The sequence below is a fragment of the Oryzias latipes genome, chromosome 1, assembly GCF_053564925.1.
Source record: "Oryzias latipes strain Hd-rR chromosome 1, Olatipes_Hd-rR_3.1".
Lineage (NCBI taxonomy): Eukaryota > Metazoa > Chordata > Actinopteri > Beloniformes > Adrianichthyidae > Oryzias > Oryzias latipes.
In genome coordinates this window covers 16,390,334-16,408,350 of record NC_136237.1, presented here as the reverse complement: position 1 = coordinate 16,408,350, position 18,017 = coordinate 16,390,334, and the positions used below count along the sequence as shown (strand labels likewise).

Sequence of the window (18,017 nt, the reverse complement as noted above, 5' to 3'; positions counted from 1 at the left end):
AGCCAGCCTTCAAAAAGAAAACACAAACTGATGCATGTTAAGTGTGAACTAACTTGTCTTAATTGTGATTGTATGTATGCAGGCTTTGAGTTATTGGGGCAGGGCTGGAAAAGGTGGGTGAAGGGTGGGTGGGTGGGGTGGGGTGGGGGTGGGGGGTCCAGTGTTTTGCCCAGGGTGTCAAACCAGCCAGGACCGCCTCTGATTGTGGCAACAAGGCTTGTGCTATCCTAGGCACTTTAACATTAGGAGTTGGGTCATCTAGACCCCACAAGACAGTGCCCTGAACCTTTTTTCTTCAATGATTTGTGATCTTCACTGGTGTCCATGGATTAAATGAAATCCTCTTCACCTTTATCCACCTTTGTCATGGTAGGGAGAACACGTCAATGTAAGGGTGGGGTCATCCAAGATAGCACAAGGGTTAAGGGTTGAGCAAGACAAAAGAATCAAAGATAATCCATACAAGGAGTTATATAGGCTAGAGATGACACTGTAAGCTACAGTGGGGTCATAGGATAGCACAAGAGTTAAAACCTATGGTAGCTCCTCCCACACACAAGTTCCTGACAAAACAAAAGTGCAGAGACGATGATGTATGTATATGTGTGACACAAAAAAAGAAGAAAATTGTTTTTTTTTTCTTGGGAGAAACAACCCATATTGTGTCAGTTCAGGAGCTAACACAGAAAAATGGGTAACACACATCTTAAGAACATGGATATAAGTGTAAAAAAGATGTATCAAGTCATAAGCAGGGAAAAGTTTGGATGGTCCAGAAAAGGAAAAAAGGGAGGGGTGACCTATATTTTGGTTTGGGAAGTTCCAGTCCAAACTCTTCTTACATAAGATGTGATTTGCTTCTGTGAGTTATGCCGTTCAAAGGGAGGGATGTGGAAAAGGTTTGGAGGTGATCACAGAGAGAAAACTTCTGATGTGGTTCCATGATGTTGCAGAAGAGAACAAAGGCGTGTGCATATGCGTCCTTATAGACTGGGGGCCGCGTGAGGGGGAGAGTTTCCTCCTACAGTGTGGAACCAGCTCTCAGTCTGACAGCAGTAGCAGCAGCAGCAGAGGTCTCTTCCTACTCCCCCTGAACTGCAGTGAGAAGCCGCCAGGTAAGAAACTAGCGCGCACTGTCACGTGATGTGACAGCGACTTTAGGACTAAATAAAACAAGCGCAACTTTTTCCCAAGAAGATGGAATAACGCGTAAGAGGGGAGGACGGGGAAAGCAAAGGGAACAGCCGGCGGCGCGTTTGAGAGCCTGCAGAGACGTGCAGGATTATCAGCGCTGTTTAGGATCCGCCAACTCAGCAATCTTTTATTTTTTTAACAAAGTTGCCAGTTGCCGCGCATTTCGGTTTAGAGTGCGCCTTTACGCAGAGCTCTTGTGCGTGCCAAATTAAAGCTCAGGCTGTTGACGTGGCTCCTAAACTGGATCCAGGATAACTCCTAGATGTGCGTGTGTGTGCGCGCGCAGAGGGTTCAGTCACTGTCACAGCTCCTTGTTCACGCTTCTGTGCACATACTTTGAGATATATAAAACAATTAAACTACACGATAATGAAAGTGTCAGATTAACATGACAAGATTCATGTTTTCTGTTGCCATCAATTTAGAAAACCTTTTTTTTGTTTTTCTGTTGTGGTGCCAACACCAACAGAAGTGAAAGCTTTAATGTTGCAGGAGCATCACTTTTTACTGCAACACAGCCATCTACTTCCGGACTGTATCATCCACAAACAATTATTATTATTAGAGCCAATGTCAATGATGCTCTTCAAAAGTAAAAAGGTCGCAAGTCAGGTTTACTCTATTGTAGTTGATTGATAACACTAGATTTCCATCACAACCCCATTAATAGGAGTTAAAAGTATGGTTAAATAAAACTGTTTTCAGGGGTATTTTTTTTTCTCAGTGCGTAAGTAAATGTAACATTATGACTCATTATTGTAAAAAGACCAGTAAACCAAGGATTACCCTGTCAAACCCTCTGTGACCTCACAGCACTGATCTGGACTGACATCGCTCTTGAAAATAGATTTTCTATTTCCTTTTATTTGCTTTTTTATAGAGGGAGAGGAGTGTAGAGGACCTAGTCTGTTTCTTTTTATGTTGTATTTTTGTGACGTTTAGATTGCTGATAATGTAAACTATCCTACTGTGGAAAACTGTTGTAACCACAGTGTAAACAGGCAGAAGCCTTGTGGGACTCTTTTAAAACTCTAAAATGTAAATCTATCAGTGTCAGAAGAGTGTTTCTACAAAAAAAGCAAAAAAACAAACAAACAAGTTTCAAGCAGTTTCTTACATAAGCTTGGGCTGCACTATCCATTCTTCCTCCTTTCTTTACTGACTTGAAGTTTTAAGTGTGGGAAAAAAAGTATCTGATTAATCTGCATTCTCTTACCAAAAATTCAGTAAGCACAACCCTGTCCCCTGACATCTGGCTTACTGTATAAGTGAGACAAATCCAGATTATAACTGGAGCGGTCATATTTTACAGTAGTAGTCAGATAAAAATGTTGAGGCAGAGCTCCAGTCGTTTGTTTTCTCACATCCGTGCACCTATTATCTCACATCCTGTACACATTCATCATTCAAAAGAAGCCCTAGAGAATTTGTTTGGCTTCTCCTACGAATCTCATTCTTGTTCAGAACTGACCAACTTCCCCTTGAATTTTATGTCTTTTTGATTTTATGTTTACACAGAATATCGAAATAAACTATAATGTAAGAATAGATTGCATGGGGTCAAATCAGGATCAGCTTGAAGTGAGTGAAAAAACAGATTAAAATCAAGATCAAGTTTTAAATTGACCTTTTTTTCTTCAAATCTTCAATATTTCTTTCAAGTTTAAAATATAGTATTTCCAATTTTATGACTTTCTTTTTCAAAATCTTAATATGTCCTCCAATATTTTAAAAACACATTGTAAATGTTTATTGTCAAGTTAAAAAAAATTTAAGTTTCTTTTTTTATTTTATTTACACTGTTTTTTTTTTACTCTAAACTGATTCTGATTTGACCCCAAAAGACTGGATCTAAAAGAATCTCAAATATGGTTTTTAGAAAGAAAAAAAATTAAAGAAGATGAAGGGAAACGGTGTCTCCTCTGAATTTACTGTCAATCAAACTGTCAACATATCTGAAGCCTTCTGGTTATGGGTTTCAATAAAACCTTAAAATGATCAAATCTTTCAGCATTGCTGTCTAAAGCAAGAGCTCCTGTCATCTTTCTACAAGCCTTTTCCAGCCACGCAAAGACAAACACCCAAAATGAAACTGCTTTAGCAGAGCAGCTGTTAAGGTCCTTAGGGCTTTGTGAGTTAGACAAGCACTAACTGCAGTCTGATGGGTCATAGAGTTCATCGTGGACTTAAGAAATGAAGGGTTGTTCATCAGAAGAATAAAAAACCAGTACACATTGGAGCAGTGGATATGAAAAATATGCTCAAAATGAGTTTAAAATGTTTTCCAACTTAATGATGCCGTAACGGTTCTGTTGTTAAGTTTGTTTTTTTTGTTGTTTTGGTCATGTTCTTAGTTGTCCTTTGTCACACAAGGTTCAGGTTGTTCTTCCACAGCTGTCTTCATTTAGTCAACTACCCTGAGTGTATATAAGTTTCTGGTTCCTCAGTGTCAGGGCATCTGCTCTGCCCTGCCACAGATTTCTTTCTCCATGGTTTTGGCATGTTTCAGTTGTTGCATTAAATGTTTTAGTTTTGTCACTATGCCTGGTCTCCTGCATTTTGGGCCCTCCACCACCAGTTCCTGACTCATGCTTCAGATGGAACATCCGGAGTATCTGTTAAAAAGAAAACTAAAATTAGCCATCTGTTTTGTTTCCAATAAAACATCAGTAAAGCTGAGCTAGCACAAAAGCACCACTTGGGAACACAATGACATTTCAGAAAATCCCATTTCAGATGCAGCTATAGTAATTGCACTGCAGTGATAGAGAATCATTAGAGCTCTTGTAGATGAAGCTTCAAAAACGCCTCAATAAGCTGAAAACTGACTGCAGCACAAAAGAACATCTTTTTACTTCAAAAGTTTAATTTTATTAGGGGAATATATCAAATTAGTAAAATAAATTATGAGACTAACTCTGAACGTCCATGTTTTCACCATTTGGTTTGTGTTAAGTAAACACTGAGCATGTTTTTATTCATTTGTTTTGCTGACTGTTCTTAACAACAACAATAAAAGGATTAAGGGAGCCTCTGGGTGTTCCTCTAATTTCTTAAACCAAATTTGCCACATTACCCTCACTCTAAGGCACACTGGAATATACGGTGCGCCGTCAATGAATGGTCTTTTGTTTGACTTAAATAAGGCAAACCGAACCATGAGGCACATGAGGCAAAAATAGTTAAAATTATTTTTTTCAGCATGAAACTTCTTCTGCTTGCCTTAATTAGCGTAATCAACATATATTATGAAAATGGTTCATCTCACATATTTGCAACCCCCCCCCCCCCCCCCTGCATGTTTATATCACATAGATACTGTTCGGGTCAATTTGACCCGGCGGTCAAACTAGAGGTACAAGGATGTCTTATTATTATTAGTATTCCTTCATTTTCAGCTGTGAGACATATTTCACCCCAATCACACACATAGACACACACGCACACAAACACACGCACACAGGTGCATAGGTGTTATGACTTTTGACAGGAACCATTTATGTTCTCGTGGGAAAACTCAACCCACATTCAGTGGACACTCAACAGGGGGAGGGGCAAAACATATAAAAGATTCTCTGCATGGGAGTCCTTCCAACATTAAACTCTGTCAGGCAGACCTTTACAAAATGAGCAGCAGAAGCAGAAAGATGACAGTCCAGGAGGCTCTGGAAGTCATCACTGATCATGATCAGAAGAAGACTATCTTGAACTAAATTCTGATTCTAATGATTCTGATTTTGAACCAGATGAGGGAATTGCTATTTGTGTTCCTCCAAGCAAGACATTCATATCAAAGAAGGGTGAAATACATTGCTCTTCATCCTCAAATATGCGTCAGACAAACCAGTCTGCAGAAAACATGATAAACACAGTGCTAGAGCCCACTAGGATGGCAGTGACTCATGTGACCATGTCAATTCAACTCAATTTAATTGAATTTTATTTGTACAGCCCAAATTCACAACAACAATCGTCTCGATGGGCTTCATTTCAGTAATTGAAAAAGTAAAACATAAAAACAAAAGGATCATGAATACATAGAATTCAATAGGAGAATACTAAATTGAGATAACTAAACCGACTAAACAAAACTGGCATCCCTGCCCTTAGACACTCCTTCGCGGTAAGGAAAAACTCCTAATAAAAAAAAAAAAACGAATTCCGGAAAAAAGGAAGAAACCTCAGGGGTGTACACATGAAGGAGGGATCCTCCCCCAGGATGGACAGGCGATGTAGAACTCATAGAGAAGCATTAATTTATGTAACGCTACAACTACATATTTAAAGTCCAGCAGACGAGCTTCATCCAGATGGAGTTGGGGGGACGGCCGGGGGGAAATAAATCTGATCACTAAACAGTCTCTGTGTCTTCCATGCATTTTTATGAGAAATATAAATGTATCTGCTGTTAATCAAGGTATTGTTAGCATCTGTCAGCATGTTTTTGAATGACTGAGTTGGTTTGTGTTTATATGCATTCATGTTTTAATGGAAATTGTAGTAGCAAAATTTTGTTTTTTCGATATCTCTAAAATTTCGATAAAGTTTTGCACGTAACGGACTGAAGTCTTCCATGAACTGTAAATGAGATACATTCAATGGTTCCTTGTAGCGATGAGGCCAAACTCTTTAGGCAGTAGCTCCTTCCTCACACAGCAGGTCAAGTTTATGAACACATTTTTGGACAAGTATCGAACAGACAATTTGGTGAGCATCAAAATAAAGGCAGCGGACACGAACTTGACACACAAATTGCGTTAGGTGTGAACTTAGCATAAGGCAGCAGAGTGGACATCAGTGTGTGACTGTGAGTGCGCAAGGGTGAATGGGACTGTGGTTAAGTCCTTTGGGCCTCCGGGGAAGTAAAAAAAAATTTACCATTTGAAATATTTTGTGATGTTTCTGTAATTTTATTTGGAAAGACAATACATGAAGAACATTAAACTCCACTGGCCCTTCTGACATTTTATTTGAAAAGTTGTTTGTGTTTAGTTGAAACTGCTTTTATGTCTGTGGTCTTTCATCAGAGATTTGGAAAGCACAAAACTTGCAGAATTTCTAGTTTTTCTTCTCTGACATCTAACCAGTGTTCCACAGGAATGTTGAAAGTTGCAGTGTGTACTAGGAGACAATAATTACCCAAAAAGTTGGAGGTTTTGGCTTGCTTTCCTGCTAGAAGTTGAAGAAAGCAGTTCTGCACTTTTCTAAAATTAATCCATACTAAACGTTTTCTTCAGTGAATTTTGACGACTTTTTAACATTTTGTTTGCTTTAGGTTGTGACAGCCATGTTGGCGGGATGTTTTCGTCTGCTGTTGCTCCTTCCTCTGGCTTGCAGCATCCCCTCCCTCTCCAGACCCCCTACCAGAATGTGCAGACGGTGCTGCGACAACATGGAACCTTCAACCCCAGCTAATTATCAAATACCTGAAGTTAAAACCATCATCAACATGACCATTCTTAAAGGTACCACAGCATAAGCTTACACTTAAAAAACATGCCTACTTTTCAGTTCTGCTTCTGCATTTTAACCCTTGTGCTTATCTTAGATGGTGGAAAAATTTCATGTAATCCATGGACACCAATGAAGATCACAAATCAGTAAAGAAAAAAGGTTCAGCACACTGTCTAGTGGGTCTAGATGACCCAACTCCCAATGTTAAAGTGCCTAGGATAGCACAAGGGTTACATAAATCAACACAGGAATTAAGATCTTTTCACGGATCATATTTAGAAGATAATCCAGGGTTTGGATGCGGCTGAGTGAAGCATTTCATGCCTTATTATTATCTTTGACTACATTCATGATTACATGAATATAACTACATTTCCTTAATCACTGTCTTTGCCATAAATCTGTATGCCTTCTCAATCAGAAGTGAGGTCATGTTGCAAAAATCCAGCTAAATACATATTTGCAATGCAAAAAAGCAATGAAAATAATATTTTCAAATAGCCTATTTTCATCATTGTGTTGACATTCAGAAAGGGAAGTGTCTGGGATTATTTCAAAATTACAAACCCCAGAAACATTCTGTTTGACAACGGAGTTCATTTTGCAAAAAAATTCCCATTCTTTGTGGAAAAGTGTATGTATAAACACTTGTTAAATGCGAGTTAAACATTTAAATCTGCTGGAAAAGTAAATGACTTAAAGTCAGATATTTAGCACTTAAACTTAATGATTGGGAGTTCAATTTTTTAGACACATATGTAGGTCTCTGTTGTTAAAAAGACAACTGGAAAAGGACAAGCATGAGTTCTTTAAGGCACTTTAATAAAATGTGAAGTGTACTTAATGTTGGAGATGTAAGTTGACAGACCCTTTCAACAAGAAAGAGAGCGTTTGGGTGAAGAGAACTGCTATCAGAACAAAAACATCTTTTAGCAGTCTTCCAGAATAGCTTTTTTTGTTCTATATTTTTAACAACAGTTCCTCAGTAAAGTCTTCAGTGCTTACAATTATTTACAACACATTTTAGTGAAACCTTAAAGAAATGTTTGTACAAAGTACTAAATGTTTGTTGTATCTCTCTAAATGTAAACAGAGTGGGAATAATGCAACGGATGAGCCAAGGACAAATGTAAAGCAACGATTGTCGTTGGCAGGTTTTGAATAAGCTGGACCCAAATGCAGACTGGAAACAGATTTATTGAAAAGGTGGGGGGAGAACTGGCAGAAGATCCGGAAGGAGAGGCTTGACAGCTTAGTTTTGGAGTCCGACTAGGCTTGGAAAGGCTGAGGAAGGTCTTGATTTGCTTGGCTTGGAGTGGCTTGGCTTGGGTTTGAGCTGCTTGGCTTGGCTAGACTTGGTGTGGTGCTGCTTAGCTTGACCTGGCTTGGCTTGGTCTTGAGCTGCTTGGCTTGGCTTGGCTTTGCTTTGCTTGGTTTTGAGCTGCTTGGCTTGGCTTGGCTTTAACCAGCAGGGATCAGTGGTCTTTTCCATAGAAGAGAACAGATGAACCGACAATGGCCGGAGGGAGTGAAGGACTTATAAAGGCAGACTAAATAGATGTAGAACAGGAGCGGGAACCTAAGGCAGGTGTGCGAGGGCGGCCTCGACACCTGACAGTCGTGTTATCAAACAGAAAAAAAGTGTTACTTGTTAGAACATTTATTTTAACACAGCTGAAAATGCTTCTTACAGGCTTTTCTGTGTCTGATTAGACGGCAACCTCCCAGTACTGTTGTGATGTCATCCTAAAAGCTACCTTGTAGTTTCCTTAACAGAATTCCTGTTAAAACAACGCCATTACACCATGACGATAAGACCCAGCAACTCATTAAAAAGTGCTCATGCTGGCTCATAAAAAAAACTTTTAATCTGAAACACAGTGCTTCTCACTGTTTTCCCGACAATCTATAAGTCATAAAGGCTTATCAGCATGCCTTCATAGCTGTCTTCTTGCTGGTAACCGATTTGCACCATGCCTCAGCCAGACCACGGCAGCAAGTAAAAAGTGTTGTGCCTGATGTTGATACAGGTGTTCAAAACTGGTCAGCGACATGTAAAATGTATTTAAGTGAACTAACCCGACAAGGATTGCAAAGCGCAAGACTTCCATAATTTCTGCAGATGGTTGCTTTGCCCCGCCCTTGTTATGTCTGGCCAATGACTGTAGAGATCTTTAGTCACATGGTTTTGCTTACAAGCTTTGGTACGAAATAGGATAGTCCGGTTGACAGCAGTCTGAACACAGATCAAATAACAGGTTCAGAACAGATTTTTCCAGTCTTAATACACCCTTTGTTTTCCTAAGCTGGCATCTGGCTCAAAATTGGCTGGATAGCTCCAATACTGATCTCCATTTCTGTTGCATGAGTAATGTTTGGTTGGGGTTGTCCCACCCGCAACCCAGAAAGAATTTGTTTTTTTTTTTTTTTTTTTTTAACTTGTCCTGTCCAACAGCTAGGCAGGCAGATGAAAGCTGAGGGCCTCTTGTGTTGGACATATTTTACTTTAACAATAGGGGTTATTAATCTTCAGACAAACCAAAGGTATGACTGAATAAACCCCTTTTGTAATTGAGGCCAAGCTTTATTCATTTCAACCATGTTTGAAAATCTTTGGTGTTGGACCGGACGGAAAAGGAAAGAAGGGAAGAAGAGGGAGGGATGTCGGGGGGGGGGGGGGGGGGGGGATAGTGAGAGGGGGGGGGTAAGACCATGAAGCAGCATAGAGCAGACAGGTTTACTGGTTGTTTATCATTACGGTACGGTTCAAATGTAGTACAAAAAGGGCGGGGCCTGTTCACACACACTCAAATATTATCAACACACCTGCTAGCTGCAAAAAATGTCCACATGTCAACATGTACACAAAACATATAGTGTTCACGAACGCATACCTATGCCTTTAAACCAACTAGTGTGAAATATTTCATTCATTCTATCACGCAAACTAAGTGCAAAGGTGAGCTAACACCTGTGCTCAGGTGACTGTTAATGTTCTTCTAAAATGGATGGTGGAATGTGAAAAGAAGGAGGAGGATCGCCCAGCCACCCCCACACCCAGACCCCCGCCACAGCAGCAGCGGCAGCCGGAATTCCCCCAACGCCACACGGGAACAGGCAGGGAACGACCGCCCCCCGGGCGACCAAGACCGCCACCCAGGCCAGGGCCAGCAGGACCGCCGCGAGGCCCCCAGAGCCAGAGAGCAGGGAGGCGCGGAGGGAAAGAGAGCGCCGCCCCAGCCCAGCCAGGAAAGCAGCCCCCCCGCCGCGCCGGTAGAGCCCAACGCAGGGCCCCACCGGAGAAGGACGCCCACAGCCCCAGACGAGCACCCCACCACCACCCAGAAAGAATTTCTAATCAACTACTGCTGCTCTGCAAAATGTGTGTCCTAGAAAACAACACTATTATTTTATTTTGGCAGAAAAATGGCATTATCATAATTTAAAAGACAGCTGGGAACGCTTTTACAGTAGATGTCAAGACGATTGGAAAGGGACTTTAAGGTTGTTAGTTGCCTAAAATCAAACAAAGCCTTTTTTAGGGTTAAATAATTATTATTTGCTTACATACTAATATGATTGTCTCAGTTGTATCTTTCAGTAAGAAAACAATGACATGAAAAGTTCTGATTATACAAGATATGATGTTCCTGTTCTTCCCGATGAAACGACCCACGTTCATGTCTGCAACCTTCAGTTTTCAATGAAAAGAGGCTCCATGCACTGTGAAGACAGAACTCCTCTGTGACAGACAGATTCTCCTTCTGCAGAGGTCTAACAAAATTCTAATTTCCTGTGTGGTGCCTCTCTTTGTTAAGGAAAAGTCAAAACCTTAACAGCCTTTACCCTGTCCTTAAATAATACTCACAACCAAAAGTGTTTCTGATGTAATACAATTAAACACATATAGATATACAATCAATAACAGCACTTAAAATGAACTACAGGTCCTTCACTTATTAGTTATGTAATAGAAAAGGAAGATGTTTGGCTAAATCAGCTTAATATTCTCCCAGTGAGGCCTTTCCTGCAGGCAGTGACCCTAGGTAGACAATGTGGAACACAAACAGAGATGATGTATATTAGTGGAACTGTGTTGTTTTCCATCATATTGACTGTCAAGTGGACACAACCAGTTCAAGGGGTGAAAAAAGACATGTAAGGGATTAAGAAAAAAACTAGAATTTTTTAATGGCATAGTTTGCAAAACAATTTGTGTGAACATGTGGTTCTAATATTAGTTTCTTTGGCTGCCAAGTCAGCCAGAGCAGCTGTATCCTTGTGTCATAACTCTGTGGCTTCATATTTGAGTTATTTGATGCCAAGTCTGCTACAACCCTCATTTAACCCTCAAACCAGTACAAGATGGATGAATCCATGCCTTACTTGTATTTCTTGCAAGCATGAATGCTTGGCTGCCCAAAAACAGGGTTTAAGAGATGGGGCTTGTTTGTGTCACAGAAGACATTTATTTGGTTCACATAAAAAGTACAAAGTTTTACCAACATGAAAACTCAACCAAAGCTTGGCTTAAATGGAATTTGTAACAAGTATCTTTTTGTGTATAGTAGATAAGACCAGAGTGTAGCACAACAAAAAACAAACAAACACATACAATCCTAACTGCAAAAATTGTTTCCGCAATAAAGACAAAAAATCAGCCCTCCAAAAAGGTCCAAAAAGTCCTCAAAGGAATGGAACAAGCCCAAACTAACATGACCAGTGTGTAGAAAAAAGCAAAATACATAGAAAAACATATGCAGTTCTAACCCAAAAATGTCTATATTGTTTCTGCTTTGTTTCAGTATTATTATTCTTCTTTCTTTCTTCCGCTTTGAGCCAAAATTTGACCCCCGCCACATACTCGAAAAGTCACCAAAATTTGCACACACCTCGGATAAATTGAAAATGAATTTTTGGTAAAGTAAACGACCGCATCCCCCCCCCCCCCCCCCCCCCAGACGATGACAACACAGTGAGTGATGTTGCAAAAAAAATGAATGGGCCGAGAATCACAAATGGGGCCCAAAAAATACATTTCAAAATACATTTATGAAGCCAAAACAAACTTCTCTGGGATATCTCAAAGAAGTTTTGAATTCATTATGGGATGGCCATACGCCATTTTGTGGAGAACTCTGAGAATTGGCGATTTTCGTTATTTTCGACAGCATGGGAATTCGACATTTTTGTCGAAATTTCACACACACTAGCTCGAGTCTAAAACACCACAGAAGTTTCATGACCTTTGATCTTGGAATGAGGCCGCTATCTTGAATTTTAAAAAAACAGCACCTTTAGTACCAGATGAAAACAAAAACTCGTCCTAGGGATTTTTATCGATCGTCTCGTATGTAATTGCAAATCCGATCGGGCAGCTTTGTATAGTATCCGTGAAAAAAAGTGAACATTTTTTGTCCAATTGTAAGTTTTTTGTATAATCTCTTCTGCTTCTGGAAACTGCCAAATGATTATCATTTCAGCAGTAAAGTTTCGGTCATCCCCCCAAAAAATGACAAAGATAAATCATGTAATTATGATCCAGCAGACAGGAAAATCATAGGAGGAGGGACGGAATTAAAGCCGAGACAATCTTTTTCAAAATAAAACAATACATTTAGAGTCTTTATATCACCGTTTGGTGAATTTAAGATAGTTTTTTAAGTTCTACTAAATGGACAGCACTTTAAGAAAATGAATAATAGGGCTTGCAGATGGACCAGAACTGGTCAGTATGCTTTGTGTCACAATCCTGCCATGTAGGATTGGGCCTCACAAACAATTAGTGGTATTAAAAGGCTATATGAGGTCTGGGCTTTGAAAAAAAAAAGTATTGCCTGCAATTTTCACAGTGCATTTTCTTTATGTGGCACAAAAAAAAAGACCTGGAGATATTTGCATGTGCACCAAAGTGTGCAGAGAAAGCCTGCAGAATTCATTAAAATCCTGTGTAAAAACCCTTTGCTATCTAACAAAAAAAATGTTCTTTTAGTAGTAATATCTGTGCAATATTTTGTAATTTAAGGCCTTCTCCCTGCTTGATAACAAATATGCATACATGTACAATATTAGCCTTAGTGCTACATTGTCTTTAAAAAGTCTGCAAAAATGCTTAACTTTTTTTTTGCTTTCCTGTCATGTTTTGACACGTTTAACCACGATGCCCTGCAAATGCCTTAAGGGAAGAGAAAGAGAGAAAGAGTCTTTAGTCACTGAGCAGGTGGGATGAGCTGGCTTTGGCAATGTGAGGTGTCTGTTGTCTCAGTACTTTTACCTGAGCATTATGTCGTCAGCTATTTACGTTACTTTACATTGCTAAAGATTTTTTCAAGCAGGTCAAAAACAAAAGCATGAGCAAAAACCTTTTGAAGGCCAAGCAACTATTATTAGATTAGTTTAATAAAACACTATCCGGCTTCATCATTTGAGTGGGGAAACATTTTAAGAAGTATTCTTCAAGAAAGAATACTTCAAGTCCAGATGCCATGACTCAACTTCAAGGCAACATCATCTGGATAAATGAGAACCTTTATCGACATAAGATTCAAAACTTGACAAATGGGTAAAAAGGGGGAAACAAACGAGGGGATTTAAAGCAGTTTGTTTTGTCCAAAACATCTTCTAGGTTTCTTAAAACTGAGGGTAAAGTGGGGTTAGGTGCCTTACCCAAAAATTCATTGCCTTTGAATTCTGGGATTTGAATCCCCCAACCAGACATCACTGAGCTACAGTGTCCTCCCTGGGCCAAGTTACAACTACTGTGAATTGTTATGGTAGATGGGAGATGAAAAGCAATCCCAACTAATGAAAAGCTGCCAACATGATGAAGATAAATATAAAGGTACTTTAGGACAGGGGTGTCCAAACTTATAGCAGGACAGAGTTGGTGAGATGAAAATGCATAACGGTCAACCATTCAGCCTGCCTTCTTTGGACTTTTGTAACAACATCAAATACAATGTTAATTCAATGAAATTTGCAATGGAATGATTTTTATTTCTTCATATAGAAGAGAAAGAAATCTGAATACATTTTTCACCAAAATTACTGTGAATTTCATATTTAAATACCAGAAATAAAATACAGACTGTCTTAAAAAAATATATTTTGTCAACAATAAATCTGGATTCATGTGAAATGCAATAAATTATTCAGTATTGAATGCTTACTGTAAATTTCTACATTTAAGTCATGTGAACAGGAACACAAATAGTTATTATATTTAGAATTAAAAGCCACTATGTCTTTGATCACAGACACATATAAATTGGTTATTTTTGTTTGAACCATAAGGCCCTGAAGGTTAAGTAGTCACAGGTTGTTGCCACAGATTTACAACAGCCTATAATGTAAATAACAATTAAGAAAATAGACACAGAGTTCTTAGAAGGTCTAGCAAGGTTTCTTTTAGGAATCCTCCTGGAAAAGAGCAGGAGAGGACCAGAAGGAAGCCTTGCAGAGGAACAGCTTAGGCCAAGAGTGTCCAAATGTTTTGCAAAGATGGCCCGATTTGGTGAGGTGAAGCTACGTGGGTTGCAACTTAAGTCTCATGGGTCACGACTCAAATTTACAGCAGTTAGCTGTGACCATAAAATTACATCGAAGCTTTGGTGAACTGACTCTGTGACCCGCAACACACAGACAGGAGTCAACAGAGACACTGGAAGTAGGTCAGAACTGTTTACAGCACCAGTCCCTGCTGGGTTTATGACGTGCAAGATGTCGCACAAGTGAGTGATTTAGTCTTGGCCTCACACAGTTCCTATTAAGGTTCATAACAGAGAATGTCTTCTTGCACAAGTATGTGGAGCCAAATTAGCTCAGCATTTTCATTGCAAATGTTCAGATTTGTTGAAACCTGCCTTTATCCAGCTGGCAGTAAAAGTTGATCAGATAGAACTGTTGGTGTTGACTGTGACACTCAACGTCACACTGCAGCTCAAGGAGCTCCATGTGCAGGTGGTCTGGAGCGACATTGGGGTGCACGGACAAAGTGTCCATTCTTTTAAAAATATGAGCGATATTGGATGCGTCGGTCCGCTCCTTTTGCCTCCAACTCTCTTAACATCGGATAAAGTGCCTTCAATTCTCCGGACCACAGTGTTCCGAGCCAGGCAACCATTAGCAAACTCCTGCTACTTTTAGGAAAAATGTTCTCCTTTATTTTCATTGCACAGTCTTTAATAAATTCTCCATCGATAAAAGGTCTGCCGTGCTTTGACTCACGGGTTCTTGTGAAAAACTCTGCTGTGCCGTGAGAACACTTTAAGTTGCTTCAATTTTTCACACACTCCGCTCCAGTTTGTCAAAGGTAGCAAGTCTCGTCTGGTAATGCTTCTATCAGGTTTCTCAAAAACAGCCATGGTCCCTTGGCATATTAGCCAGGCACAGTTGTTTTGTGTTTCAATAAAGAATACGTCAATTTCTACTAGGTCTGGAAGCAGCTGCCATCATTGTCAGCCAATCACAATCAAGCAATTGTACACACAGTACTTAGAAAGGGCTGGGGGCCGCAGATTATTGATTTTATGACATGAGCCAAATGCGGTCTGCGGCACAGACTTTGGACATACCTTGCTTCGGTTTTCTGATGGAGACTGACTGGCTGGTTGTTCGGTGTGCTGTGTGTAGGACGGGTTTATGGAAAGTCAGGGTTTGATTCCCAGGGGGCATGATGAGCTTCATCCAGTGTGGTTCCCTGGGCTTTGTTGCCCAAATGTTGCACTAGTCTTCCTGTGCTGGTCCCCAGCCCAGTCATAGTACAAGGTTGTGTCAGGAAGGGCATCCGTTGCATCCACCTATGCAAATCAATGAAAGCTGATTTGCTTTGGCGACCCCTAAAGGTCTGCTGAAGGGTGAATGGGGGACAACGGGAAAGTTGAACAACAAGTACAGTGGAGGATATTGAGGATCAGGGTCAAACAGCCCGTACCTAATAAATGTCAGCGATGAAGACAGACAACAGGCTGCAAATAAAAACAGCTGATTTAATAAAGTAATCCCTAAAGAAAAAAAAGTAAAATATTGGAAAAACGTGGATTTTTTAGCAACATGCAGCTACTAATAAAATTCTCTTTATAGAAACTATTATTAGTGAATTTTGAATATGTGAAAGGATGTCAGAGTGCATCCAAAAATTTTACTTCAGTAGAGGGTTGACAAACTTACTTTTATAGATCATTCCTTCATGTTGTCCTGTTGTTTTGAATGTCTAGTTCAACTTATTTTTGTATTTTTCCAGGTGATAAAGGTGACAAAGGGGACAAAGGTACTCCTGGAAAGCCAGGTTTAGAGGGCCCTCCTGGCCACCGAGGAGCTATTGGCCTTAAAGGTAGCAAAGGTCAGGCAGGTGCCCCTGGAGACGCCTGCAAGATCCCTTCTTCTTCTTTCTCAGTTGGCCGGCGCAAGGCCCTTCACAGCGTGGATTACTACCAGGCCCTAGTGTTCGACACAGTTTTCGTAAATCTCCACGAACACTTTAACATGTTCAAAGGTAAATTCTACTGCTACGTGCCCGGTATCTACTTCTTCAATGTCAACATCCATACCTGGAATTTTAAGGAGACTTACCTCCATTTGATGCACAATGACAAGGAGCAGGTGATTCTCTATGCTCAGCCCAGTGAGAGGTCCATTATGCAGAGTCAGAGCGTCATGTTCAATCTAGCTCTGAATGATGAGGTCTGGGTTCGACTCTACAAAAGAGAGAGGGAAAACGCCATTTACAGTGATGATGTGGATGTTTACATCACTTTCAATGGATACCTGGTGGCTCCTAGCATCCAGTGAAACAGAGAAGGTTGTAATTTTCCTTCTGTCTTTATTTCTTTATACTTTTTGTCTCCACGCACACAGCTCTGTAAAGAACCACAATCAAAAAGGAGGAAATTGCAACTTTTTCAAGAGAGGTGCTTTTTTTATGAAAATAAACAGAAACAAACAGCAGGAGAAATGCTTTCTTTGCACTAAAATTATATTTTTAAAAAACGTTATTTTCCTTCCACTGTATTTTTATTCTGCCTTTGGCTTTTGAGGAAAACCATGGTTGCATCACTCATATGGAATTAAATTAGAGCAATCGCATTTAGGTGGTTGCAAAGTAGCTGTGAGGCTAAGACCAATGTTTTTGTCTGAAATCAATGTTTCTCTGCTTTATCACAGAAAGCTTAAAAAGGTCAGTTCATCCAAATTACAGACAAAATATATTGTTTTGTTCTTGCTCTGCATTGCTCATGCTAATTGTTTAGATCTATGAGGCTTAGTGCTGCAGCAAATTTTTCCAGTGGTACATCATATTATTGAGGGAAATTTCCTCTGCTATGACGATGCCCTTGGAGCCACAGAAAAAAAGCAGCTTTGTGGATCCATGAAACAGGAAATATGGATTCAGCTTGCACATCTGTCTGTCTGGTGGCAAATTATCTACACACAAGTCATTTAAAATATTTAGTTATTTTTAAAAAACATTGAAAAAACTAGTAAGCCAAGAAAAATGCATTTAAAGTCAGTTTGCTTGCATATGTAGGGTTTGCAAGTACACCGATAGTCAACCTGATAATGATTTGAATAAAATCCTGCAATTTAATTCAATAAAGCAACGCTCAAAACTTCAATTTTTATCTATTTCCTATGAGAATGTGTCTGATGAACTAAACATCAACCTGAAAGCTTTCACAGTTATCCTGAGAAAGCAGTTATCCTGCTGAACTGGCTTTTTAATAAAGTACGCAGAACTTGAAAATCAGAGGATTTCCTCCAATAAACTCATTTATCTAAAATTACTAAGTTAGGCAAGAACCTATACTATAAGGAATATTTTAATAATTTGGGGGAATTGTCCAGTTTTAAGCAATCAAGTGAAGTGTAAGAACAAAGGTGCTATGTTGGCCAAACATCCATCAGGGTTTTAACATTTAATTATCAAGTATTTTTACAAAGGGACAAACTGCAGAGCAGTTTTGTAAATATTTGTACATTAAATGTCTTTATTAGCTTTTAGACCTTTGAAGCTGTTGTTGCTGCGCAGTGTGTATTTCACTTTTTGACTCTGCTTGCCACTTTTCGTTGTCTGCAGAATTCTTGATAATAAAAGTTTGAAAGTCATCAGCCATTAAATGTACAAAAGAGAGTTTTTTTTGTCATTTCTTAGTTTAAACAGAAGCGCTTCCTGCAATGTGCATCATGGTTACATTTTAGCCTGTTCAATTTTTATAAACTTATAATAAATACAAAATTTTCATATAAAAAGTTCATTGGCAGCTGGAACACAAACTGTCTGGTAATAAAAATAAAAAAACTCCTTCATGAGGTGAACACATCTGTCTGCTGAAAGCAAACATAATAATAAAATTTGAGTTTGTCTCACTAAC

The 18,017-nt window shown here is 39.5% G+C and overlaps 1 protein-coding gene across 1 annotated transcript; it reads left to right on the top strand.

Annotated features, from left to right (window-relative positions):
* Positions 1 to 834: 834 nt before the first annotated feature.
* Positions 835 to 17,772, top strand: c1qtnf6b (C1q and TNF related 6b). Its single transcript, XM_020704896.3, has 3 exons — positions 835 to 1,115; positions 6,470 to 6,659; positions 15,890 to 17,772. Exons 2-3 carry the CDS (start codon positions 6,482 to 6,484, stop codon positions 16,435 to 16,437), a joined length of 726 nt encoding a protein of 241 aa, XP_020560555.1. The 5' UTR covers positions 835 to 1,115; positions 6,470 to 6,481; the 3' UTR covers positions 16,438 to 17,772.
* The last annotated feature ends 245 nt before the right edge of the window (positions 17,773 to 18,017 follow it).

Coding starts and splice junctions, on each gene's coding strand:
- c1qtnf6b (XM_020704896.3), top strand. CDS start 6,482: ATGTTGGCGGGATGTTTTCGTCTGCTGTTGCTCCTTCCTCTGGCTTGC. Junction 6,660..15,889: donor CAACATGACCATTCTTAAAG/GTACCACAGCAT, acceptor GTATTTTTCCAG/GTGATAAAGGTGACAAAGGG.